Source organism: Arachis stenosperma, chromosome 1 (assembly GCF_014773155.1).
Source record: "Arachis stenosperma cultivar V10309 chromosome 1, arast.V10309.gnm1.PFL2, whole genome shotgun sequence".
Lineage (NCBI taxonomy): Eukaryota > Viridiplantae > Streptophyta > Magnoliopsida > Fabales > Fabaceae > Arachis > Arachis stenosperma.
Window position 1 is genome coordinate 124,981,987 of NC_080377.1, and position 24,528 is coordinate 125,006,514.

The 24,528-nt window shown below is 35.2% G+C and overlaps 7 protein-coding genes across 10 annotated transcripts; 3 read left to right on the plus strand and 4 right to left on the minus strand.

The window, feature by feature from the left end:
• The first annotated feature begins 486 nt into the window (after positions 1–486).
• Positions 487–1,795, plus strand: LOC130936221 (uncharacterized). Its single transcript, XM_057866294.1, has 2 exons — positions 487–972; positions 1,087–1,795. The coding sequence occupies exons 1-2, from the start codon at positions 850–852 to the stop codon at positions 1,330–1,332; spliced, it is 369 nt and encodes a 122-aa protein (XP_057722277.1). The 5' UTR covers positions 487–849; the 3' UTR covers positions 1,333–1,795.
• A 5,512-nt stretch (positions 1,796–7,307) lies between these two features.
• LOC130933957 (glucose and ribitol dehydrogenase-like) lies at positions 7,308–8,455 on the plus strand. The gene is made up of 4 exons (XM_057863551.1): positions 7,308–7,430; positions 7,539–7,915; positions 7,992–8,350; positions 8,433–8,455. Exons 1-4 carry the CDS (start codon positions 7,308–7,310, stop codon positions 8,453–8,455), a joined length of 882 nt encoding a protein of 293 aa, XP_057719534.1.
• A 311-nt stretch (positions 8,456–8,766) lies between these two features.
• Positions 8,767–11,117, minus strand: LOC130970759 (E3 ubiquitin-protein ligase RHF1A-like). The gene is made up of 8 exons (XM_057896941.1): positions 10,906–11,117; positions 10,615–10,661; positions 10,430–10,492; positions 10,210–10,321; positions 9,825–10,057; positions 9,637–9,732; positions 9,219–9,553; positions 8,767–9,109 (listed from the first exon to the last, which is right to left on the minus strand). Exons 1-8 carry the CDS (start codon positions 10,981–10,983, stop codon positions 9,105–9,107), a joined length of 969 nt encoding a protein of 322 aa, XP_057752924.1. The 5' UTR covers positions 10,984–11,117; the 3' UTR covers positions 8,767–9,104.
• A 351-nt stretch (positions 11,118–11,468) lies between these two features.
• On the plus strand, positions 11,469–14,789 carry LOC130970740 (DEAD-box ATP-dependent RNA helicase 58, chloroplastic). 3 transcript variants are annotated; one of them, XM_057896929.1, is made up of 10 exons: positions 11,469–11,594; positions 11,663–11,756; positions 11,984–12,093; positions 12,221–12,343; positions 12,694–12,798; positions 13,103–13,261; positions 13,346–13,414; positions 13,590–13,679; positions 13,770–13,910; positions 14,000–14,480. In XM_057896929.1, the coding sequence occupies exons 3-10, from the start codon at positions 12,088–12,090 to the stop codon at positions 14,261–14,263; spliced, it is 957 nt and encodes a 318-aa protein (XP_057752912.1). In that variant the 5' UTR covers positions 11,469–11,594; positions 11,663–11,756; positions 11,984–12,087; the 3' UTR covers positions 14,264–14,480. The 3 variants fall into 3 exon arrangements, with proteins under 3 accessions (XP_057752912.1, XP_057752897.1, XP_057752905.1); XM_057896914.1 differs by having other exon boundaries at positions 11,539–11,756; positions 11,980–12,093; positions 14,000–14,789; XM_057896922.1 differs by lacking the exon at positions 11,469–11,594 and having other exon boundaries at positions 11,599–11,756.
• A 1,051-nt stretch (positions 14,790–15,840) lies between these two features.
• LOC130941015 (glucose-1-phosphate adenylyltransferase large subunit 3, chloroplastic/amyloplastic-like) lies at positions 15,841–19,709 on the minus strand. Of its 2 annotated transcripts, none has more exons than XM_057869368.1 (15): positions 19,322–19,709; positions 19,043–19,156; positions 18,790–18,963; positions 18,616–18,708; positions 18,442–18,525; positions 18,287–18,342; positions 18,011–18,104; positions 17,813–17,925; positions 17,611–17,683; positions 17,329–17,409; positions 16,993–17,079; positions 16,650–16,754; positions 16,373–16,479; positions 16,225–16,285; positions 15,841–16,113 (listed from the first exon to the last, which is right to left on the minus strand). In XM_057869368.1, exons 1-15 carry the CDS (start codon positions 19,538–19,540, stop codon positions 16,012–16,014), a joined length of 1,563 nt encoding a protein of 520 aa, XP_057725351.1. In that variant the 5' UTR covers positions 19,541–19,709; the 3' UTR covers positions 15,841–16,011. The 2 variants fall into 2 exon arrangements, with proteins under 2 accessions (XP_057725351.1, XP_057725344.1); XM_057869361.1 differs by having other exon boundaries at positions 19,304–19,707.
• Positions 19,710–20,100: 391 nt separating this feature from the next.
• LOC130933963 (probable LRR receptor-like serine/threonine-protein kinase At3g47570) lies at positions 20,101–22,425 on the minus strand. The gene is made up of 2 exons (XM_057863556.1): positions 20,634–22,425; positions 20,101–20,524 (listed from the first exon to the last, which is right to left on the minus strand). Exons 1-2 carry the CDS (start codon positions 22,423–22,425, stop codon positions 20,187–20,189), a joined length of 2,130 nt encoding a protein of 709 aa, XP_057719539.1. The 3' UTR covers positions 20,101–20,186.
• Positions 22,426–22,813: 388 nt separating this feature from the next.
• Positions 22,814–23,716, minus strand: LOC130941026 (receptor-like protein 31). Its single transcript, XM_057869377.1, has 2 exons — positions 23,112–23,716; positions 22,814–23,014 (listed from the first exon to the last, which is right to left on the minus strand). The coding sequence occupies exons 1-2, from the start codon at positions 23,637–23,639 to the stop codon at positions 22,901–22,903; spliced, it is 642 nt and encodes a 213-aa protein (XP_057725360.1). The 5' UTR covers positions 23,640–23,716; the 3' UTR covers positions 22,814–22,900.
• Between the last annotated feature and the right edge of the window lie 812 nt (positions 23,717–24,528).

The window sequence follows — 24,528 nt, forward strand, 5'->3', positions numbered from 1 at the left end:
GATATATATGTCCTTATAAGAATAAAAGGATAACTTAGGTAGACATTATACATGCAAGAAATGGTCACAAACAAATAGAAAATGATGAAGAGGCAACATTTTTATTGCTGAGATACAAACACTTTTGTTGACGAGTAACACAGTCAGGGTTAGCAAGTTGTGTGTACAGTAGCTATCAAAGATTAATGTATTGAAGTGTCCCTCCAAAAAGGTCCCAATATACTTTTGATACACTATTTGTTAGTTGGGACCCACAGCAAGTTGTTCAATGTTAAATGATTCAACATGAAGATCCAGCGACCGTAACATACAAGATTTGTCATGCTGGTTGAATCTTAACCATGAGCAACCGCTACAAGATACAAAACAGGATAGATAAGGACCCTTTGGGACAAATAACAAGTAACTCTGCCGCACTATGAATACCATGAACCATAACTTGCTGTCTTTGGAGAGATAGATAAAGAGGGTACTATCCACAAACCACAACCAAGTAAGCTAAAAGAATAAGGATTAAACCAATCTTGGATTAGATATCTGGACATGGGTTGTTCCTCAACTATGGATAATATCATCCACCATACCAACACAAACACACTAACATGATTCTCTTTGGACAGATTGGCCAACTGTGATTATGGCCCCACCAACTCACATGCCCATCATAAACATTTCAACTCTCCCATGCTTACCCCTTTTTAATTTAATTTCCCACCCTATATAAAACCCTTCATATCTCGTGAGTTGTGGGACAACAACAAAGTTGGAACCAGATACAAACTCTTCCCAACACAGGTTCCATATACCAAACTATTACTAACTCAGAGATTTATATCACACACAAGATACATGGAGGTTGCTGTTGAACTGGATGATGATCTGTTCTTTGCAGACTTGAACAGGCAAATCTCTCTCTTAATCATGGATGAAGATGAAGACCCTCTTGTTTCTTGTCCTGCAGACTCTCTTCAGGTTTACTTTCAATTCAAACCCTTTTTAATTACCACGAAATATGTCATATTGAAAAGAGGTTATATAATTATTATTTGTTTCTAACATGTTAGCTTGTAACTACTTCTTTTTCAGTCTTTCTCTGGAGCAATTCATGCTCCTCCACATCCTGCTCTGTTCTATGAACAAGCTATGAGAATACAAAGCAAAGGGACAGGCGTGTTTATTCCACAGTCCACACAGCCAAGAAGGAAGTATAGGAAAGGAAGATCTGGTTCCAAAAATCAAAAGCAGTCTCAAGATAATAATAATAATAATAATACAAGAGTGGTTTCTCACCAGGTTCCTATGGCCAATTCTTTGAAACCGAGAAATGGGTGAGGCTTGAGGTTGATGTCACCAATAATCCTTCTGCAAAACTGCATGATTATGGAAAAGGAAGTTCTACTGATTATTATTAGTTACGTTGCCGCCAATTTCAATCATTTAAGGGTCTAATTCTTTAGTCTTTAGCAGGTAATAATAATAATAATAATAATAATAATAATAATAATAATTGTATGGTCAATTATTGTACATAGGAATGTCATGTATACTTACTATTAGCTATAGTCTATTATAAGAAGGTATACTAAAAAGTATTGTGACCCTTTCACCATGTGGACAAGGACAAGCGGTGGATATTCCTTATGACCTTATCTGGTCTCATAACATTATCCTTGTTTCTAATAATATCTGTCCACTTAATTTTGTACAGTGCATGTGTGTTACTGTTATGTATAAGATGGCAATCAAAAGATATGTATGATATCAAATCACAGTATCACACATTATTGATGCAAGATATTTTATTAGTTTTCCATCTTTTTCTTTCCCCTTTTACTCATACAGATGAACAAATCAACTTGCAGATATTGGCAGTTTTGGCTACGTAGCCATTTCTTTGGAACATTTTTTATTGAACACTTTGCTATAAATTCAAGTGTTTTTAGGATTGTTAAGTTGGGAATCTTAATCCAATAATAAATAACAACAATTATTCCTCTAATAATACGATAAGTTCCTAGTCGGCGTTTGTTATTCAGATGATGATTCTATCAGCATTGTTGGCAAAATAAAGCGGTGAATATGATTGTATCCGTAAGCTTTGGGATTAGGCCACTTGCCTTTAATAATGACATTATCAATCAATTATTATTCTTTGGGCCGCTGTAACCTCGAAAGCAAGATTTGTTGCATAATTGAGGATACCCTGATATTATACATTGGACCACATGATTGGCACGGAATCTCATCATGATACCTATCTTTTCTATTTTATTACCTTACAAGAAATTTGTGAAGATTCATAACTATTATTCTTTTCACATAACTCATCCAACCGTCTAACTTTTTTTTTTCTAATACTGAATTATTATTATTCGAGCAACGCCAACTGATGAGAAAGTAACATTTGTAATGCCGTTAACAAATACCATCGTATTGAATATTCTGGCTTTGTGATTCCCTATCTCATTAAAAAGAAAAACATACTAGTAGGGCAGTACCACCGTTATCCAGTGATGAACCAAGTAGATAAGCCACCCCCACCACTCATTTATTAATATCTTATCAACAGAAATATGAATAAAATTTTTAAAGGAAAATTCTTCAATAAATTTAACTAAATATTTATTTGATTTTGTGCATCAGCTCAATAATGTTGTAGCTAGAGATATTTTCATTTCCTCTGAACAACGGGCATCGTACGTATACTACTTTTTTGTCGGTTCGTTCATCCTGAGAGTGGTGCTATAACAAGCTAAGATCAAATGTTTCATGATCTTCATTTTCTGAGAGGGTCCCAATTAGGGGATAAGTCATGAAAAATTGTAAGAGATCAATAATTTTAGTATAAGAAAATAATTAAGGTGACAGGTACAATCGACTTCACCTAAAATTGATATCTGAGAATCGTTAAATAATTTGATTGATTTGATTAAATTTTCATCTAACGATTTTCAGGTATCAACTTCACGTAAAGTCGACTTCACTTGAGTTTTCACCGATAATTAATATTAGTTAGTTAATAGTTTCTACGTGATAAATCATAACACCTAACCATAACCGCCAAGTCCTCGTCGTACATGTACATGCATCATGCAATTCTGTTCTTTCACTAGGCCTAATTTGGTCATTTCCATTCATAATTTTTTAAGCGAGGGTCCTACTCTCTCCAAACCTTTTTCGTGTTGGACTTCGTCATCAAATCGAATCTTAGTTTCTCTGTATATCCATATTTAGCAAACTAGTATATTGCTATATGTATATGTCTAGGTGAATTCTAGGGTGAGCCTGTTGTTTTTTATTTTCCCACCGCATCTTCTTGATGCCTTTGTTCTGCAGGTTTTCCTTTCTTTGTGTTTCTAACCCAAACCTTTTTGCTAATTCAATTTGTTCCCATATAATATTAAAAAATTGAATAACGTTCAGAACTTGGAGTTAGCGACGTTTTGGCCTTTTGGGGTTCTCTTCTCTTGACTTTTATTTTTATTTTTATTTTTTTAAAAGTGAAAGCTAAGAAAAAAGAAAATAAATTGCCTATAAGCTAATCTAAGCACAACAGTCTTGGTTAAAATTTAATTTACAATTTCGTACAAAATAAATTTTCTCAATCACAATTATATTTTTTTTTCTAAACTTCATAATATTATATACACTAAGCTATTTATATGTAGACTCAAGAAAATGTAAAAACAGTTACACTGCTATTATATAAAACAATTAATGGTTGAGTTATAGTTCGATAATTCGAGAATTGATTTATTCGATCATGTTAAATACACATTAAAATTAATTATAAAAATCAATTATTAGTATAAAATATATATTAAGATATAAATATATATTTAAAATGAATTAAATTATACATATATTTATATACAAATATATAATAACTAATTTTAATGTGCACCTAACCTTTTCTGATTCATTAATTCTTCATTTTTGAAGAATGGTATTTTAATATTAACAATCGTTATTTGTTCTCAATTTTCTTTATTATGATATATTATAAATTTAATTTTGATATATTATTAATATAAAATAATTTTATACGTGTATCTAATTATATAATATTATATTAATAAAAATAACTATATTTTATATTAAATATGTAAATAATGATAAAAAATATAATTAGATGACTATATTAAATATTTTATACTATAAATATATCAAAATTAAATTCGATATACTACTAATAAAAAGAAGTTCTTACATCTAATATTTGTATTTCTGGTTAGAAATAAAACTCGAGAACATATAAAAAAATAAAAATACAAAATATATATGCCGTGCACAGCGGTGTATACAATATAGGAGTAGATCTTTTCAATTTTTTTAATTATTTGATAAAGTGTAATATTTAATCATTCAATATCTTTTGTCACAAATTTTTCTTAATTTCACTTAAAAAATATAAAATAAAAAATTATATTTTACAAAACAATTAAAAAAAATTTGAGAAAATCCATCCTCAATAAACATTTAATGCATATCATTATTAAACAATAAAATTCTTCTAATGCTTTTCATATGTAACAAATTATAAAAGCACACGGACATTTTGTGAAATTGCAAATGATAACTCACCCTGGGAAAATATGCAAAACCATAAAAATCGAAAGTTCCAGCCATATTTGCCAAAAGATTCCATCCTCTCGAAAGACATGAAGATCTAACGGCTTAAAGAATTGGTTTGGCCAGCGCACTTCTTTTGAAGGGGCTTTCCACATACGTGGACTGTATTTGTACAATGTATCGCCATTATTAAAACTTCTTATAGTGTTTTGATAAAATCACACGTGACGTCACCACGCAAAATCATATCATCTTTGCTTTCAAGTTAAAATAATTTGTTTTTTCACACTCATTATTACAATCAATAATATAATTATTATTATTATTGTTATCAAAGTTCTACACAATTCTACCCTTTCATCCCGTTTCTGATGTGATGTGTGTTCCTGTCAGTATGCATGCAGTATTTAGTTAACGATTTTATTCGGTTGTCACGAAGTCATAATGGAGGAAGGTTATCACCTGTTCTACTGTACGGATTTGGAACTTTTCTCTTCCAATCAGTTAATCCGTGTAGATTTAATATAATTAAAGTGAATGGTTTGATTCGGTGGAATAAATGTGTCGTACAAATGCATCAAAAGAGGATTATGATGGGCAAAAAACCGGTCGTCCCGTTGTGCGTACTTGAAAGATTTGAATCTTAGCTTTGTTGACAAAGCTGGCACAAGGGGCATAAGGCAGGCAGCTTGAGAAGATTGTGTGAGTTGGGGTTAGTTAGAGGAACCGAGTGGAGATTATTTTGGGCAGTCGGCTTAACAAAATGAGCTTAACACTATGAGTCTTTTGTTTGTGATGACAATATAATAGATGAATCTAGGGCTAGACTTTTTTGGGCACAACAAAGGGATAGTGCGATAGAAATAAATTTTGATAAGCACAAATTAGAAAAAATAAAAAGCTACATAAAAATCTGTAAAGGGTTTAAGCGATTTTGATGTGTATTTTTAATTAATTTTTTATTTTGTGCGAATAATTATATTTTGGAATGAGAATTCTTTTGAGATAGAAGTGTGCATGAAGTCTAAAAAAAATAGGCTATTATTAAGATATAGTGAAAATTTTAAGTATGTAAATGCAATTTTATATTGTAATGTTAATTTAGATACATCACTAGTGTATAAAGCTGACAAAAATTTTTTGTAAAGTTGTTTATTTGGCTATAGTTAATTTTTTTAAAAAAAATGTAGGTTAATAATTGAAACGTAAACTATGAATAAAGTTAAATCAATAAATAAATTAAAAGATTTAATTAGAGGAATGATTAAATTATCTAAGTTAATAGATCAAAAATTAATAATTCTAATTAATATTACTTGAAATAATACTAAATTTTTTAAATTAATATAAAATAATTTTTTCTAAAATCTCAAATTTAGAATAAATTTTATTTAAAAAATTCAAAAATAAACAAGAGTCGTTAGACTAAAAATAAAATAATTAGCAATAAGAATTGATAAATCAAAATATAAATCTTTAAAAATTAGATCAAAGAAAAAAGAGTTATAAAAAAATTATGAAAATTATAAATAAAAATTTAACTCATAAAAAATGTTTAAATTTGCAAATGTAAAAAATTTCATAATAATACTAAAATGAAAATAGAAAAATAATATTAAAAAATCAAAAGAAATTAAAACAGTTTTCTATGAAAACTTTTGTTAAAATATGTAAAATTTAAACGAATTTAAAAATTAGTATTAGTATCAAAATAACAATTTAAAAGAAATATAGAGAAAGGTTTAATTTTAAATTTATTTAATTTATATTTTAGATGTGTATTTAATTTTAAAAAGATACTAAATTTATTCATAATTTTTAGAAATATTTATTTTATTTTTTTTAAATTAATGTAATAAAAGATTAAATATATAATTTTTAAAAGAAACTTAATTGAATTGTTAAATTAAAGTACTTGATGGTTGACCATGAGGTTGAGTTATTCATACAAAGATAATGACATGGATTGTTGCAAAACAAGTGATAATAGTTAACCAAATTATGAGATTGTATAAATATGAACGTAACAGCGCGGAGAGGATTGTGGCAACCCACTCAAAGCTGACCAACATTGTAATTTTGCGACGCACACTTTGGGATAATATTGCCATTTAACATCGAAGGAAAACGACAAAAAAAACTACTCCCCCAAGTAATGCTAAGAACAGCGCTGTTCCAACAAAGTACAGTAAAACATCTGATAATCTTCCCATAATGGAAACAAGAGAAGCAAAGAAGAAATAAAATGCTGCATATATAAGCTCCATGTTTACCGTTCCATAATTTGGATATTACTGTTTAGAGTATGGTTATGGATTATTACTTAGTAACACTCTTCTTGATGCATGCATCTCTGTTGTAAAATTATACATTCAGGCCATTTTCCAGGGAGAAACTGGTCATGGTCTCATGGAACTTAAAAGTGGAATTTGTACATCCATGGTCACACACAAGCTGCTTAACCCTACCGCTTGGCCAAGGATCTTAGATTGCCTTGTCGTGAAGAACAGTGGCAGTGCCTCCAAATATGACACGTTGGCAGCATGCACCTCTACGTGGCACCCCAGCACATTAGACTTCGGGGACATAACTCATCCTTACCAATACAAACCTATCTCTTCATCATAACAATCAGCAATACCTAGTTAAGTTCTAATTCAACCTCTATATATTCTCACACCATAAACTCAACTAGCACAGCACCACATAATCTCCCTGCCTCTCATTCTTCAAAAATGGCGAGCAAGGATGTTAAGTTCCCTCCTCAGAGCCAGGAGACTCAGCCAGGGAAAGAGTACATAATGAATCCGATTCCTCAAGCCATAAGTCCAGACTACAAGCCCTCCAACAAGCTCTGGGTATGCATCATAAATTCACAATAACGGTGTGTTACTGTGTGATAGGTGTTAATGCTAAGTTATCTAAATGCAGTGTTTGTTTTGGCTTAATGGTTTGGCCATATACAGGGTAAGGTGGCTTTGGTGACAGGAGGTGATTCTGGGATAGGCAGAGCAGTGTGTGTGTGTTTTGCAAAAGAGGGTGCAACAGTTGCATTTACATACGTTAAGGGCCACGAGGACAGGGACAAGGATGACACACTTAAGATGCTGCTAGAATCCAAGAAAAGTGATGCACAAGATCCTTTGGCAATAGCTGCGGATATTGGATTTGATGAGAACTGCAAGCAGCTTGTTGATCATGTTGTCCAAGAATATGGACGCATTGATATTCTAGTTAACAATGCAGCCGAGCAGCACTTGACTAAATCGGTCGAGGAAATCACCCAAGATCAACTAGAAAGAGTCTTCAAGACCAATATGTTTTCGCAGTTCTACTTGGTCAGGTATGGAAAATCAGGCATGGATTGTTGTTTAGAATAGAGAATAAAATATATAATGATCCCAAAAGGGTGTGTGCAGGCATGCACTGATTCACATGAAAGAAGGGAGTTCCATTATCAACTCAACCTCAGTTAATGCCTACAATGGAAGTCCTCAAGCACTGGACTATACTGCAACGAAGGGAGCCATTGTGGCCTTCACAAGAGGGCTTGCTCAGATGCTGGTGAGTAAGGGGATTCGGGTGAATGCGGTGGCGCCGGGTCCGGTTTGGACGCCAATACAACCAGCTTCCATGCCTGCCGAGATGATTCAGAGTTTAGGGTCAGAGGTGCCAATGAAGCGAGCAGCTCAACCATCGGAGATTGCACCCTGTTATTTGTTCTTGGCATCCCTTCAGGAATCTTCTTATTTTAGTGGCCAAGTTCTCCATCCAAATGGTACGTGACTTCTTCCCCAGCCTATTGTGTTTTGGCCTTTTGGGGATATCAAATCATGCTTAGATTGTGCGATTTTTTGCAGGTGGGGTGATCGTCAATGCTTAGTACTGTTATATATATATGGTTAGGCCCTGTGAATATGCAGCACTATCAAAGGAGATACTTATTTAGATATATGTCTGTGGGTGTGGGGTTGAAAATAGAGTTTAGCGTATTTCGATATGAATAAAGTTTGTGTACCGGTTGTGTAAGATATTATGAGAAGGACAATGCCAATGTTTTCTCTATTTCAGAAATAGTAATAATGGGTACATGTTACTTTCAGTGGCACGTAATAACAAGCAATCAAACCAATCCACTAAAACAGAACGAGATACCTCTTTAGTCTGTATCAAATTAGTTATCTGAATAACGTATGTCAGAGAAACGCTACTATTTCATTCAGATCAATGCAAGTATCGGCATGTGAAAGGCTCTTAAGAAAGCAACATAGATGGGATAAGATAATAAGAATCAATGCAGTTCACAGTATCTATTTGATAGGCACTTATTCAGAATAGAAGAAAGCACTTGACTGTAAACGGATCATAAATAATCCGTAACTCCTAGAAATTATTGAGCATATGCAGGACGCGTACCAACAGGTACATTGGCTACCAGGACGTCTCTTGCACTGCAGGCCTCTTCCTGGACTGGTGACAGAGCATAGCGTGGTAGATTTGTTAATCCCAGCTTAAGTCTTCACAGCATTTGTTCAGTCTAAATGACCAAAATAAACGTGTGTAAAGAACCAATCCTTTTAAGAATAAATGGTTTGAACATAGAAAAAATCTGTGATACTGTAGGAGCTAGGGATTATATGTAGTACCCTGAACACTTGGAGTTGGTGGAGGAACAAGAGATGGAGAGTCTGAACTAATATGACAAACGAAAACTCCAGATTGCTGCTGCTCAATGGCATTATTCTGCTGGACAGACTTCCCTTTGAAGGGGATGATAGAGATGCCCCTACCACCATTGACTGGCCTGATGGTACTTGACCGTTTCGACGAAAGATCAAGACGTTCGATCATCTTTGCAACACCAGCAATGCCTACATTCATCTCACGCCGAACACCTTTACTGAGCTCTTTCACTGAGGCATTATGAGCAATCAACTTCTCTTTAAGGCCTCGAGTGCTTTTTGAAATTGATTCCTTATATCTGTTACAACATTCATGTATAACATTAGCAACAATGGGATTCTTGTAGTAGCTGGCACAAACTGCAACAAATATTCACTTTACCTTGCCGAAGCAGCAGAAAATTTGAACTTGATGGACTTGGGGAAGGAGAACATTTCAGAAGTGTTCACTCTCCTATCACTCTCAAGTGGTTGCCAGCTAAAACAGCAGGAGAAATGAATTTGGTGATTAGACTCTAAGAGCAACATGAGCTTCCTGATGAATAACAAATTACATTGCTTGCTTTATACCTGGGCTTTAAAGAGACTTCACTCTCAGAAGATGATGATACACTACCCTCAGATGGTGGCTGAATCCTAGAAGCTGGAATAGAAGAATTTGAAACAAGCACCTCTGATGGACCTGCACCATAATATCTCTGCCTTTTTCGTCTGTGAATATGACCAGTTGTGCTTGCTGCAGTAGCATCTAGGTGTTGCATAAGTTGCTCATCAAGATCAGAGTCATCTGAACAAGGATAATCCTGCAAACACCAGCAAATTAATTTACCCATGATTATTTTTTCTCTTTTTACCTCAAGTTCATGATATGATACTTGTAATCTTGTATCAACACAACTCATACAAGTAAATATTAACAAAAGAAAACAGATATAATACTCTTCCAATCACTCACATGATCATCATTGAGTCGTTCAAGGGGACTAGGAGAGCTGGCGTATGAAGATGAATGTTCATTCCTGGATATTAAGCGTTTTTCAGCCTCCACTGCAGCTAGAAGCTCTTGGCTGGGGGGAAAAAAAAATCGGTGATGGATTATTGGTTAAAACTACAAGTTAAAAAGCATACTAACAAAAAATTGAAAAGAAAAATGCACCAAAGGTATAACCAAATACCTGGTGGGGTCTTGTAAGCTAAGTAACTGCCAACATATTGGGCACTCTTTGCTTCTCTGTGACCTAAGAAAAAAAAAAGAAAGGAAAGGAAAATACGTGAGAAACAGAGAATTGGATCATTTTTCATGTCTTGTAAATCATGAAAGGGGAAGCTTGATTTATATTTAAAGAGCAATTAGGCTTACCATTCAATAATACAATGCAGATGATAATCATGTTTGCAACTGGTAATCTGGGATCGGAAAGAAAACATGTCAATAAACATTCATTGTTAAATGTTAACAATTGCACTAGCAACAGTAAGAATGCAAACATTCAAGTGCAATTATGTATATGAAATTCTGAGCAATACCAAATCTCTTAAAACTAGAGTATACTATTAGTAATCCATGTGGCTACAATCGTGTTGAATAAAGATTGTAAATTGTCCACAAAACTAAAAAAAAAAATAAATAAATAAAAGAAGAGAATGATACAGTGGCGGGGTCGTTGGCGGTGTAGGGTTCAAGACAAATGCTGCAGGCGTCATCGGAGCAGTCGTCGGAAGTGGGCATTGGATAGGACTATAGGTAGCGTGTCGGAGAAGGAGACTTTCGATTTTCGTTGAACAAGAAAAAGAAGAGCACTGAGCAGCCTTATATTAGTGAATAGTGAGTGACAGGGACTCAGAGATTGTAAAAAAGTCAAAGAAAGCGATTGCAGAAAGCAGAAAAAGAGGAAAAGCAGCCACCAACACGCATCCACCTTCCGAGTCAGACGCCTACGCCTTTGTTTGATTTTGATCCGATCATCATCCAATCATACTTATCTTTTTTATTAGGTCCAATACATTTTTTTCTTAGAATAAAAAAGGCCAGGCTAGGCCCAGACCCTGGCCCAAAAAATAGAACCCAAACCGCCACGGCTAGTGTCTAGAGAGAGAGCGAGCGAGATAGAAGATCCTCATTCCATCCATGTCCATGGAGACTCACAGTTTCTCGCTTGGGGTCAGGGTCGCGCCACTTGTAAAGCCAACTGTAACGGTTTATCATGTGCCTCGCTTACGTAACCTTAATCGAACCTACCCTGCAGCTCAATGCATTCTTCCACAACCACCACTTATTAACCATTCTCCCACTTTGCGAGATATATGCCAGCCTCATGTCCCCACCCATATTTTGCAAAGGTAATTTCAAGTTTCTTCTTTCTTATGCTCTGCTTAATCATACTCAGTCATTGTTGTTGCTGTTTCAGGATGGAAGAGATTGGATATGTGATGCCTACAGATGTTCAGAGGGAGGCTTTGCCTCATCTTTTCTCCGGCCGTGACTGTATACTTCATGCTCAGGTTAGGTTATTCTGCTCTTCTCAATTTTTATGCTTATTGATATCAAAATTTTCTCTCCTTTTTCCTTGGTTTAGTTTCAACGTGTTAGAAAACTTTTTGACTGATTCTCATATGGCTAAACATTTTTCCTTGTTTACTTATCTTTCCGTGTGTTAGCCTAACATTCAATGTTAAAGAAGTAACACTAATGTGGATCTGTAACCTTATTTTACTTATAATCTAGACAGGTTCTGGGAAGACACTTACATACCTGCTTTTGATTTATTCCATCATCAACACTTTGAAATCTTCTGCGCAAGCGCTTGTTGTCGTCCCCACCCGTGAACTTGGCATGCAAGTAAGAATGCCGACGAGTTTTGAACTTTTTATGCTATAGCAACATGATAAATATTTTTGGCGCCACATAACAGGGCGATTTCCCTTGGAAAGGGCTAATTACTGAGTGAAAACATTTTAATGGCAAGGTCACTAAAGTTGCAAGGATGTTGGCAGCAAAGCCAACTGGAGTCGACGGGGAGCAGAAGTCGTGTACCATCATGGCTCTCTTGGATGGAGGAACATTGAGAAGACACAAGAGTTGGTTAAAGGTAAAACCCTTTCATCCTCTTTTAGAGTAAATTCTGTTTAATTTCTTGTTTTCTACATTTTCGCTGCTATCGATACTAATGGTACACAGTGAAACTAATGCTTTAGTGTGTTATATTCTGCAAAATACATTTACTAAAAATTATATAAGCCATTTCATTAGCATTCTCATATACAACTGCTTATAGTTCATTGGCTTGCTTAGCAAATGTGTGTGTTTAGATAATAACTACTGCACAGTTGTTGTCTAACCTTGTAGAATTGGCCATTTTCTTTGATCAGTGGAAGCATTGAGTCTTATAGAGAAAACCATTTTAATGCTCATTTAAGATTAATCTTTCTTAAATTCTAGGCAGAGCCTCCAACAGTAGTGGTTGCAACAGTTGGGAGTTTATGCCAAATGCTTGAAAGACAAATTTTCTTGCTTGAATCTGTGCGGGTGCTAATTGTTGATGAGGTAAAAGCTGTTCTTCTCCACTTAATTAGTCAGTATTTATGCAGATTTCCATATTTGTTTTTCCCAGTGTGTGTGCAAGTTTTGTAAAACATGATTGCACCACCATGCTTAGATATTCTTTGAAAATGTCATGATCATCTCATTATCATCTATTGATGCAATTTCAGAAATTATAACCTGAGAACTTTAAGCATTAAGACCTGAGATTAAATAAAGCCCTGTCTTTTTTCTTTTAAATATAATTTTCACCCTTCCCCTGATCATTTTTAAGTCTTTGTCATATCATATATTTTTTTCTGCTTAGGTTGACTTCATTTTCAGTTCTTCAAAGCAAGTTAGTTCTCTTAGAAAGCTTTTGACTTCATATTCATCGTGCAATAACCGTCAGACAGTTTTTGCAAGTGCATCTATACCACAGCACAGACGATTTCTTCACGATTGTGTGCAGCAAAAATGGACAAAGGTCTGTTGATATGACTATTTGATTGTCTTTGAGGTTTCTTAAAAGTTCACTCTGACTTTATGCTTTTCATTATTTGTTTTCCAGAGTGATGTGATCCATATCCATGTCAGTCCAGTGGAGCCCATGCCATCTCGCCTGTGTCATAGATTTATAGTAAGAAGTCTGTGTTATCCATTTTTCATTAGTTGCCAGTATATTTTCCGGTTTCCTTTGGGCTTGGAAAGATGTATACTGTTTTATATTATAATAACTTAACTTTGCAAGTCATTCATTCATTAGAAACCTATTTTAGGTATTATGGAATTTCTAATGCTGTTTCAATCACCAGATATGCAATAACAAAAGGAAACTACAAACCCTATTATCCTTGATTCAATCTGATGCACCTGAGTCTGGCATTATATTTGTTGGTGAACAGGTATGTCAAGAATAACTTTCTTAATATCTACTCCTCCTCCTCACTCTTTCTCAGTTGGATTATGTAATCTGTAAGTTATGCACTATGCAGTCTGAGAAGTCCAAAAAGGCTGGAAATGCTCCATCAACAGACCTTGTCATTGACTTTTTGAAGACATCATATGAAGGGCCTTTAGATATTGTCCTTCTTGAGGATGACATGAATTTCAACTCACGCGCAGTTTCATTGTTGGTAAGTTCCATTCAGTAGCATAAGAATATGTATTGATTTCAACAAAGGATGGTGACAAGTGTGTGCTGTGTACTATGTCTTCGATTCAGGAGGTTCGAAAAGGAGGTGGATATCTGCTTGTAGCAACAGATATAGCTGCTAGAGGAGTTGACCTTCCTGAAATGTCTCATATCTACAACTTTGACTTGCCAAGGACTGCCATTGATTATCTTCATCGAGCAGGCAGGACTTGTAGGAAACCTTTTTCTGACATGAAATGTACTGTTACCACCATTATAGTTCCCGAGGAGAGGTTTGTTCTGCAGAAATATGAAAATGAGTTGATGTTTAACTCTGAGGAGCTTATTCCATAAACCTTGCCTAAACTTTCACGTCTATAAATATGATAGTGATAGATCTTACTGTGCCTGAAACTGAAAGTGTCTTTAACTTCATACATTCATCGTTAAAAAAATCGTCTATGTTGATAGTCTTCGTTTAGGAACATAATATATTAGGTCAATGAATAAAAAATATGAGATTAATTCTTATGTACTAATATAAAATGTTCTAGATTGTCGTTTAGTCAGATTTATTTATTATGACCATTTAAAGAATAGGTTATTAACATAATTACTTTTGTTGAGTGACAATTTATGATAATTGGGATAATATAAAGTCACATGTTTTCTAAACCCAAATCAAATTCTAAAAATGTTGATATATATTTTAAGATAATTACAACCAACAGTAAATACCTGGAATTTCCTAATTTCTGTTTCGTTTTTCAGGTCAACCAATTGATGAGTTTTTAAAATTGTAGCCATGAGGGGGTATTGCTATGTATGTGAAATCTTAAAGTTACTTTTTTTCTTCCCCCAAAATTAGAAGTAAGACTCGAACTTGAGATCTCTAGGTGAAAATGGAAAAATTATGCCATTTGAATTATAACTCATTGAGAAAATCTTAAAATTACTTAAAAGAATAAATTACCATTTGTACCCATAAAAGATACAGACGTTGACAAATGTACCTATATAAGAATAAAACGACAATTATAACCACGGAAAATGGCTTTCATGTGCCAAGAGTATCCGGATGTTGGTTACACAATTAGTCCGTTAGGGTATTCTTGGCACACGGAAGCTATCTTCTGTAGGTACAATTGTCATTTTATTCTTATATGGATACATTTGTCAGCGTTTGTATCTTTAATGGATACAAATGGTAATTTATTCTTACTTAAAACTAGAGTGAGACCCGCGTATTGCGCGAAGAGCTAGATTATTTATTTTATATAATATATTTTAATAAATATTATATTAAAAATATTTTACAAAATATATTTTTGTATTAGAATTGTATAAAACTACATCTTTATTTTTTTTCATTTTAGATTTGTATAGATTGCTACCCTGTCTTTTCATGCGTTTTTTTGTTTGTAAATAATAAAAAAAATGAATGAATGAGAATGAAAAACATATAAAAATGTTATATTAAATTTAAATTTTTTTTAACAATTGGTACGAAAGATTAAGAAATTAAGAGTAGTAAGAGTCTTAATATGTATAAATTCTAGAATTTAAATATTTGTAACTGAAATTTTTTATAATTATTATTATTATGACACTTTTAATGTATGTTTATTGCATTTAATTAGTACTTGATGTTTTAATTGAATAATATATAAGAGTTTTTTGTTTTAATTTTTTAAAAACATTTTACTAAATGATGATTGGTTGATTTTCATCTTTTGCTAAGTCATTAGAATTGCTGATGTAGCATCATTAGTAAAGAAAAAAAAATTTAAACTCATTGTGGAGAAAGTTAGTATTAGCTTTTATATATTATAAATAGATAAATAGATAAATAGATAGATAGATAGATAGATAACTAGAACACATAATTACATGAGCTGTAATTAAACCATGCAGAACTGGAATATAAGAAGTATGGTATAAAAACCAAAATATTGGTAATTGATACTTTTTTATTAGTTTTTTCCCCTATCATTATAAAACCAAAACATTCCCGTCGTTACATGTTATGATAATCCATGAGAAAATGGATCAGGTGAATGATGGGTGAATTTACCGCAATGATTTATTTATCTATTTATTTATTATATGACCAGTCCATCTTCAATTACTGAGTTTTTCAATACAATGGTAACACCAGAACGGATGTAAAACCCTTCTGAAGATCTATCAGCCTCTTGTACGCCCTGCAGTTCATTCAAAACCAAATTTCATCATACAACAATCATTCTCTGATTTGTGCTATATATATAAAGAAGAAGAAAAATTCTGTCATAGCTTAGTTTCACAAAGCTTACATCCTTATTTGCGATTACAACATTCTTTCCAATTCTAGCATTTTTGTCAATAATACAGTCTCTGCATATGTGACAAGAAAGAAGTGAGAACATATGAAAAGAGGAACCAATGGACAAATATTAAGAAAGTGAGAGTTGCAGTGTGTACTTGATTTTTGTATTTTCTCCTATCCCTATAGGAACTCTTCCCTCGGCTAATAGTGCTGTCACTTCTGATTTTGTTTCGTAGAAATCAGCACCAAGCATCACAGTATCCTGCATCGACGAAGAGTATGTATTATGTATATTTCTAGTTAACAAAAATTTCTGAAATGTTTAACCTATGAATTTGAGAATTGCTGCTGATAAATCAGGTGTTTATAGTAGTGCTAGTGAAAAAATGCATTGCATTGGTATCTTCTGTAACTAGAATTGTTACACGGAACCTTTAAGTGAACATTTGAGTTTATTCTGGATCTGATTCCAACCACACTATGCTCTATGAACGAACTATCCACAAAGCTCCCATGTGATATAATTGAATCAACAATCTGCATAAGGACAACTAAAATGTGAAATTTGAGATTTGATGGCAGAAAATAATAGTGATTTCCATCCTTAGATGATAACAGAGGTATGCAATAATACATGATTTATGAATTGTCTTGATTTTCTATAAATTAATTAAATCCATACCCATCAGCATGTGCTATGGTTTTTGTGCTTCTTATTGTTGATTTCTTACAATATATGTTCATGTGCAAGTTTTAAGACTAGATACTGACTGACCTTGCTGTTGTCAATCTTTGATGGAGGCAGGTTTCTTCTTGATGTATACATTGGCTTTGCCGCATCATAAAAGCTAAACCTGGGTGGCTGAAAATTGCACAATATTTTCTAAGTCAGTAAGGTTAAACACCTCAATCATGGAACAAGCAAAATTCTTTGAAAATAAAATTATAAAGGTATTGATACATGTTTGTAGAAGTTTTTAAAGCTTGAAGTTTAATTGATGTCTTAGGTTTACCTGTACTGTAGGACAGCCTTCCACTAGTTAGAAATCTGGATATATTCATGATATTGAAGCTCAATAAGAGTGGCAATACAGTAAAATTTGAGACTCACATGCTCAGTGAGGGCTAGATTTGCCTCAAAGAATGATCGGATCGTTCCTATGTCCTCCCAGTAATCATTGAAAAGATAAGCCTGCAGGCAAGTATTTGTTATGAATGTTCATGGGGTGAACATAAGCTTTCTGCTAGATCCAAAGGCAGGATTCCATTTTTCTCATTAATATATCATGGTTGTATATATGTGGATTGCATGGGTGGATTGAAATCTAGTGCACTAAAAATGAAAGATAAATATCACACTACATGTAATATCATATGTGAATTATTCCTTTACCTTCATGTAAAATTCTCTAGCTGAGGCAGGGATGACCTCTGATCCAAAGTCATTTGCAGTTGGAAACCGCCATCTATATTAAATAAATTTGTAGCACTTAGCGAAACAAGATTTGCAATAGGATGAGTCAGTTCATTTTCAGTTAATATTATTTTATTTGAATGCTCTCTGAAAAGCCTCACATGTTGCTATAGTTCAGTACCTTAATAGATTCAGAAGTATCTCCTTCTTGAATACATACACACCCATAGAAGCAATGTATGGTTTCTTTACAGCCTCTTCCTTTGAAAGCCCAAGAACAGTTGTATCTACTTGCTATATTATGAAGCAGTATTAGCTGTAAACCTTATTCTTGAAACTCCTAATATGTAAGAAGCAGCACAAACATGAGTTATATTACCATTGCTTTTAGGTCTTCTCCTTTGGGCTTTTCACTGAATGAGAGAATCCTTCCTTTATCATCTATCTTCATTAGACCAAAATCAGAGGCACGACTGTCCCATATGAAGAGAGTTTAAACAATAATATGTGACAAACATTGTTGAATCATTTATTCATTTGAACTGATAAAAGAGCTAGTTTCTCATTCAGAGAAAGATGACAAAGTGATTTCAAGATATACATCATGTGATTATGTATACTAGAAACAGATTCGAAAACCATTAACCCAACCTACCTGTCATCCATGGGGAGACAAGAAAGAGTAATATCTGCACCACTCTCTCGATGATTCTGGATATGAAGATGAGTCAGAACATGTCAAGTTCGAATGCATCAACAGTATTGAAGGAGGAAAGGAAGAACTATTGATTGGACGAAACGGTGCCTTACTTGAACAAAGTCCATATAGTCCATTCGGTAGAGATGATCCCCAGAAAGAATCAGGACATCCTCAATATCCTTGCTTCTAGGATCCTACAGCATCATAGTTAAACAACATAACTTGGATTAAAGAGTTCAAGTGTAGATTATGTAACTACTCTAATTTCTACAGAATTATTATACCTCAAAGAGCCAGTGGAACTGCCTCACGGCATCAGCAGTACCTTGAAACCATCTTTTACCTGCCTCCCCTGGAGTTTGAGTGGCAGCGAGAACCTGAAATAATAAATACAAGCATTCTTAGTCTTGAGTAATCACAAGTATAGTTCTTCAACACAGAATCCATGGCAAGTATACCTCAATATAGCCATCTCCAAAGGTGACACCAGTGCCAGAGTTGTAAGCACGTGCGATATGCCTGTTGAGTGAAGCTGAGTTGAACTGAGTGAGAATGTAGACCTTGTTGATGCCACTGTTGATGCAGTTGCTCATTGGCACATCAATGAGCCTATAAGCACCTCCAATAGGAACCTACACAACATGATGGGCAAATCCATAAACATTCCACAATCGAAAAATAGAATACAATGAGAACAGAAAAGAAACTGACAGCAGGTTTGGCTCGGCGCTTTGTAAGAGGAAAGAGACGGGTTCCGGCTCCTCCACCAAGTATAACCGCCACAACCGTCCTAGCATCCCTTCTCTCAGCATCCAAGTCTCTCAACTGCAGCGCCCCATCATCATGTGCTTTACATAAATTAATTCATTCTTTACAAATTATGCATTTACAAGAAATTTTTCTTCCAACAAAAGTATCCCATGGACCATGGTTAAGAATCAAAATAAAGGACTAAGGAGTGAGGTAATAAACCTTGGATTGACTACCCACGTCAGCAGTGAGAGACATGCATATATGGTTCCTCCTAACATTGTTAGTGCAGCCATTGCCACCATGCTGTTGTCTTAGCCTGAGCTTACGTCCCATTACTTCTCCATTACTAAACTTCACAAGATGACTCCTCTTCTTACCACTGAGGCTGAGACTTGTTGGTCCACGTAACTGCATCACGGATGAGACTGACATCTGTCCACTCGCAGGCACTGCCATTTTCCGGCCACCGGAGCGAGGGATGAAGTGGCTATTTAAGTTCAGATTATAGATGAATATCTTGTCCTCTGTGTGTGTCTGCTGTGTAGAGAGTGAAGATTTTTGGTTGCATGCACATCAGAAGGCTTCCATATTGAAGGGATTGGGCCACGTTATCTAAATTCAATTGCATCCACCAATTTCTTTTGTATTTTACTGGTTATTTAACATAGTGCTCAAGGAAACACACATGATAAATGACAAGTTAGTCCCTGGAATTCGTTTTGGTCTCATCAGTTAAGGAATATTCTGATATGTTTTAGCCGGAAACTAACTCTGGCCTTTCGGGTGATAAATATTGCTTAGGAATCATTCCTTTATTCTATAGTGTCGTATACAACTATTTAGTTTCCAACTTCAAACTTAAATTTTCAGTGGGAAAAGTTGCTTAACCAAAGGCAAAAGCAAATTTGGTGCATGTAGAACAAAGCCTTGCTTCTCCTCCATAAACTGTTCAATTTTGGTCATCATTTTCTTAGCAGACATTATTCTCATTTTACCTCAATAAGTTTGGACAGCACAAACATTACAACAAACAAATTAAAAACTAAACTATTAAAGAAAAAACAGAACACAGCAACAAATACACAGTTCAAGCAATGTGTTTTTAGTTCAAGAGTAATCTTTTAATCTTCTTGAGCGCAACCACAACACTTTTCATATTTTTCCTTAGCCCAGGTGACTCAGCTGAGCAATCCAGAGCTAGAGTCACTATAGACAACAAGCAATCCTGTTTGGTATTTGGCTCTCCTTCTTCCACTAATAATTTTGCATCAATGATATCAAGTAGTGAATCAGGGCATGACATTTTCACCCACTCTTTGATGCTAAACTCTCCCACAAACATTTCAGCAGTGGGTTTTTTCTGTGTGAAGGTCTCCATAAGTAAAATTCCATAGCTATACACATCACCTTGTCTAGACACTGTTCCCTCAAGTCCATATTCTACAAAATAAGAAGAAAAACAACAAAGTGGAAGCAAAACAAATTTGATTCCTAGTTGATTGCTATCAAGGTTTATTACATAAAGCATAAGATTGAATAAGAAACTCACCAGGGGCCATATAGCCTATTGTGGCTAGATTCATGGTTTGAGTGATGGAGTCATCCCCACTCAGCAATTTTGCAATGCCAAAATCAGTCACGTGGGCAACCATGTCTTCATCTAGTAATATGTTGCTCGGTTTCAAATCACAATGTATAATTGGTACAGAACCACCATTGTGCAGATAATCCATTGCTTCTGCAACATCTATCATTATGTTTAGCCTCTGGATCATACTCAAGCTATGGTGTTCCGAGTGTAGCCACCTCTCTAAACTCCCATTAGGCATGTAGCTTAGGATCAATGCCTTGAAGTCCATGTTGCTGCAGCTGCTAATGATTTTGGTTAAGTTTCGATGGCGGACACTGCGCAATATCTCACATTCAGCATCAAAACTCCTAAATGCTCCTTCTAGCCCTAGATTAAACACTTTTACTGCAACATTCGTCCCATCTGAGAGTACTCCTTTATACACTCTTCCAAAACTCCCTACACCAAGCAAGTTGCCATCATTGAACCTATCTGTTGCTTGCTGAATTTCATAGTATGATATTCTTCTCCATCTTTCTCCTGATTGATTCACCTCTGAATTGTTGACCACCTTGTGCTTCCGGAATTTTAGGATGCAAAGGAATGCCACAAGAAGGGTGACAACTATTGCTGCAGGTAAAACATATGTCAACACAATATGTGCATTCCATTTTCGGGATTTTTCAATTTTACATTCCGAAAAATGGAAACGTGGAGCACCACATAATTCTTTATTCCCCATGAACGACTGAGCTGAGAAGTTTGCAAAAGGTCCCCCATCCGGGATTTTTCCTTTTAACTTATTGTGAGAAACATTGAAATATTTCAGATACACAAGTGCCTCCAATGTTTTAGGAATGACACCAGACAAGTTATTTTCTGATAAATCAAGTTGTTCCAAACTTACCATACGACCAAATGATTCTGGGATGGGCCCTTCAAATTTGTTTCTTGCTAAGGTAAGAAAAGCCAAATTCATAAGATTGCTGAGGCTTCTTGGGATGCTACCTGAAAATTGATTTCCTGATAAATAAATCCAACTTATGGCTTTTAGATTTCCGCTATCTAGTGGGAGATATCCACTTAAATTATTGGAAGATAAGTCTAAAAGCAATAAATCGGACAGCTCCCACAAGGTGGAAGGTATTGAGTTGAATTTATTTGAAGAAAGCCAAAGCCGTCTTAATGAGGTAAGATTGCTTAAGCAAGAAGGTATAGGGCCAGAGAACTTGTTGCTTTTAACGGTAAACAAATCCAAGCTCCTTAGTTGACACAATTGATTCGGAACAAATCCTTCCAATTGGTTGTCATGTAAATAGAAGCCTTGTAGCTTTATTAATTTCCCTATGCTAGTAGGAAAGGTTCCAACAAAATTATTAGTACCAAGGTCAAGTTTTATCAAGCTGCTCAAGTTGCCAATACTTGCTGGAATGGTGCCTCTCATTGAACAACCCCGAAGATTCAAGTCAACCAGAGAAGTAGAAAGATTTCCTACCGATATTGGAAGAATGGAATCCAATGGATTTCGAGAAAATGTCAACTCTTTGAGAAATCTACAATTTGTCAAAGAATTTATAATGCTTAGCTCTGAATCGGATGAATCACTTGTCAAATTATTTTTACCAAGATTGAGCAGCTGGAGACTTCTTAAGCTGCCAAAAATGTCTGGAATGTATCCAGAAAATGAATTGTAAGCCAAATCTATGGTATTAAGCATAGTGGCATTGCACAAGGAGCTTGGGATTCTTCCACTGAGATAATTAATCCCCATGTACAGCCCAACAAGTTTTGGAAGCATGGAGCCTAGGCTTGCTGGCAGGCTGCCTGATAAATGATTTCCAGTAATACTAATTACCCGTAGGGTAGAAATATTATAGATTGATGGCGGAATGTAGCCACTCACATTGGCGAAAGGAAGACTCAGAATCTCTAAACTACGTAGATTACCAAACTCATATGGTATTGCACCTGCCACAACATTCGAACAATGTGATACGTTAAATTGTATAAACTATGATAACGTTAATCAAACTCAATTCGCAGAGTCATATTGGCATAACATACGATACCTCTGAAATTGTTATAGCCAAGATAGATCTCTTTGAGGCTTGTCAAATTCCCGATGGCAGATGGTATGTTTCCACCGAAGGTGTTGTAGGATAAGGATAAAAATTGCAGTTGCTTGCAGTCGAACAAACTGCGTGGAAGTTCGCCGGATAAGGAATTACTAGTCACGTAAAGCCCTTTCAAGTTTGGAAGATGGTGGAAGATGCGCTCCGGCAGTTGTCCGGATAGGTTGTTGTAGTTGAGTTCAATAACCTGCAGTAACGAACTGTTGATGATAGCTGAAGGGATAGCTCCTGAAATTTGGTTGTGAGTAAGAAACACATATTGCAAAGAAGGAGACAAGAAAATGTTGGAAGGTAAGGGACCCCAAAACTGGTTATCAGAAAGTACAAGATATTGCAGGGAAGTCATGTTGAACAGAAAGTGTGGGACTGTGCCAGAGAAACTGTTCCCTCTCAGTAACAGGTATTCTAGTTTGGGTAGAGTTTCAAACCAGGACGGGATGCTTCCTGTGAATTTGTTGAATCTGAGGTTGATGATCCTCAGTCTACGTAACCCAGCTAGATCAGCAGGTAGAGTACCATGGAAGCTATTGTTGGGTAGATGCAGGCGAGAAAGGAATGACAGGTTTCCAAGATGCGGAGGGATGGTGGCATCAAGAGCCATGTATGAGAGATTCAAGGCAGTTACTCTGCGGTGGGAAGAGCCGCATGTGACGCCAATCCAGTTGCAAACAGAGGTACTGCTAGACCAGTTGCTTGCGAGCACATTGTTGGGATCGAAGGAGTTAAAATGCTCCCTCATGGCTACCAAGGCCGATTCATCGCTAGCCATGTTCAGCCTTGCAGCTGATACCACCGCCACGTGCCAATGCAGCAATGACAACAGGGTCGGATATAAGATGGACTTCATTTTCATTGCACCTTATCTTCTGCTTCAATGCAACATTTTGCGTTGTATATATATGTGTATGGAGAGAGAGAGAGAAGAGATTCCTTTCAATTGTTCGTCCATCTTCCTTTGTACTCCAAGTGGCAGCTGAACCTGAGTTCGCAGCATCAGCCAATTATCAGGAGAATTAAAATCGTGATTAACAACAGTGCTTAACGATTTAAGACTACTTTAATTTGTTGGCCCAACTTACACTTAAAAAGACACCACGAGTTTTGATTAATTTAGAATAAAATCAAACTTGATTATTCTAAATCCGTTTCCTAGGAAGATCCGTCTCCATATTCCATTCAAATCTCTTCCTCTTCGATCTTGTCATCTTCCAAAGTATCTTTAGTAACAAACTTGTCAACTGTTGCTCATGTGGCTTCCTCGCATTAATCAATGCGTAAGACACAAGAATCCACATCACATTGGTTTCATCAAATATACAATTACAAATACCCTTTGTTGATTATATGAACATCTACAAACTCATCATCTTCTTTGTTTTACACCATCAGAAACCACCATGATATCATCCTTAAAGTACACAGCACCTCACCCCTCGCCGGCTCTGCTGCATTCTCCTGCAGAAAGCATGTTCCTGTTCCAAGGCTACCACCCTCTATACAAAATCTTCCACAAAGCACTGCATTACCCTCTTTCTCTTCCCATAAACTACTTTACATTATTCCATCCACTTAGAACCTCACATTATTCCATGCTTTACAGGTCATGCATTTGGATCTGCTTGACTTGCAAGAATTCTTGAAATTTAACTTCTTGAAACTTCACATACTTCTCCATCACAAAAAAAACTAGTTGAATTCTATTATGAAAATAGATCCTCTTAATTATTTTTAACAATTAAGAG

Bases quoted from the DNA above. Each gene is read 5' to 3' on its own strand.
- LOC130941015 (XM_057869361.1), bottom strand. From the start codon at position 19,540: ATGGCAGTGCCTGCGAGTGGACAGATGTCAGTCTCATCCGTGATGCAG. The intron at 17,926-18,010 runs GTAATATAACTC...TTCATAATATAG, and splicing joins GAGAAGACCTAAAAGCAATG to CAAGTAGATACAACTGTTCT. The intron at 17,080-17,328 runs GTGAGTCTCAAA...TGCAATTTTCAG, and splicing joins ATCTAGCCCTCACTGAGCAT to CCACCCAGGTTTAGCTTTTA.
- LOC130936221 (XM_057866294.1), top strand. From the start codon at position 850: ATGGAGGTTGCTGTTGAACTGGATGATGATCTGTTCTTTGCAGACTTG. The intron at 973-1,086 runs GTTTACTTTCAA...CTTCTTTTTCAG, and splicing joins GTCCTGCAGACTCTCTTCAG to TCTTTCTCTGGAGCAATTCA.
- LOC130933957 (XM_057863551.1), top strand. From the start codon at position 7,308: ATGGCGAGCAAGGATGTTAAGTTCCCTCCTCAGAGCCAGGAGACTCAG. The intron at 7,431-7,538 runs GTATGCATCATA...GGCCATATACAG, and splicing joins AGCCCTCCAACAAGCTCTGG to GGTAAGGTGGCTTTGGTGAC. The intron at 8,351-8,432 runs GTACGTGACTTC...GATTTTTTGCAG, and splicing joins CCAAGTTCTCCATCCAAATG to GTGGGGTGATCGTCAATGCT.
- LOC130933963 (XM_057863556.1), bottom strand. From the start codon at position 22,425: ATGGGGATTAATTATCTCAGTGGAAGAATCCCAAGCTCCTTGTGCAAT. The intron at 20,525-20,633 runs GTGAGTTTCTTA...CTTATTTTGTAG, and splicing joins AATAGGCTATATGGCCCCTG to AATATGGACTTGAGGGAACA.
- LOC130970759 (XM_057896941.1), bottom strand. From the start codon at position 10,983: ATGCCCACTTCCGACGACTGCTCCGATGACGCCTGCAGCATTTGTCTT. The intron at 10,493-10,614 runs GTAAGCCTAATT...TTTTTTTCTTAG, and splicing joins CTGCATTGTATTATTGAATG to GTCACAGAGAAGCAAAGAGT. The intron at 10,322-10,429 runs GTATTTGGTTAT...TTTTCCCCCCAG, and splicing joins AGCTTACAAGACCCCACCAG to CCAAGAGCTTCTAGCTGCAG.
- LOC130941026 (XM_057869377.1), bottom strand. From the start codon at position 23,639: ATGAAAATGAAGTCCATCTTATATCCGACCCTGTTGTCATTGCTGCAT. The intron at 23,015-23,111 runs GTACTTTCTGAT...ACCAAATTTCAG, and splicing joins TGACTTCCCTGCAATATCTT to GAGCTATCCCTTCAGCTATC.
- LOC130970740 (XM_057896914.1), top strand. From the start codon at position 11,559: ATGCCAGCCTCATGTCCCCACCCATATTTTGCAAAGGTAATTTCAAGT. The intron at 11,757-11,979 runs GTTAGGTTATTC...CTTATAATCTAG, and splicing joins ACTGTATACTTCATGCTCAG to ACAGGTTCTGGGAAGACACT. The intron at 12,344-12,693 runs GTAAAACCCTTT...CTTAAATTCTAG, and splicing joins GACACAAGAGTTGGTTAAAG to GCAGAGCCTCCAACAGTAGT.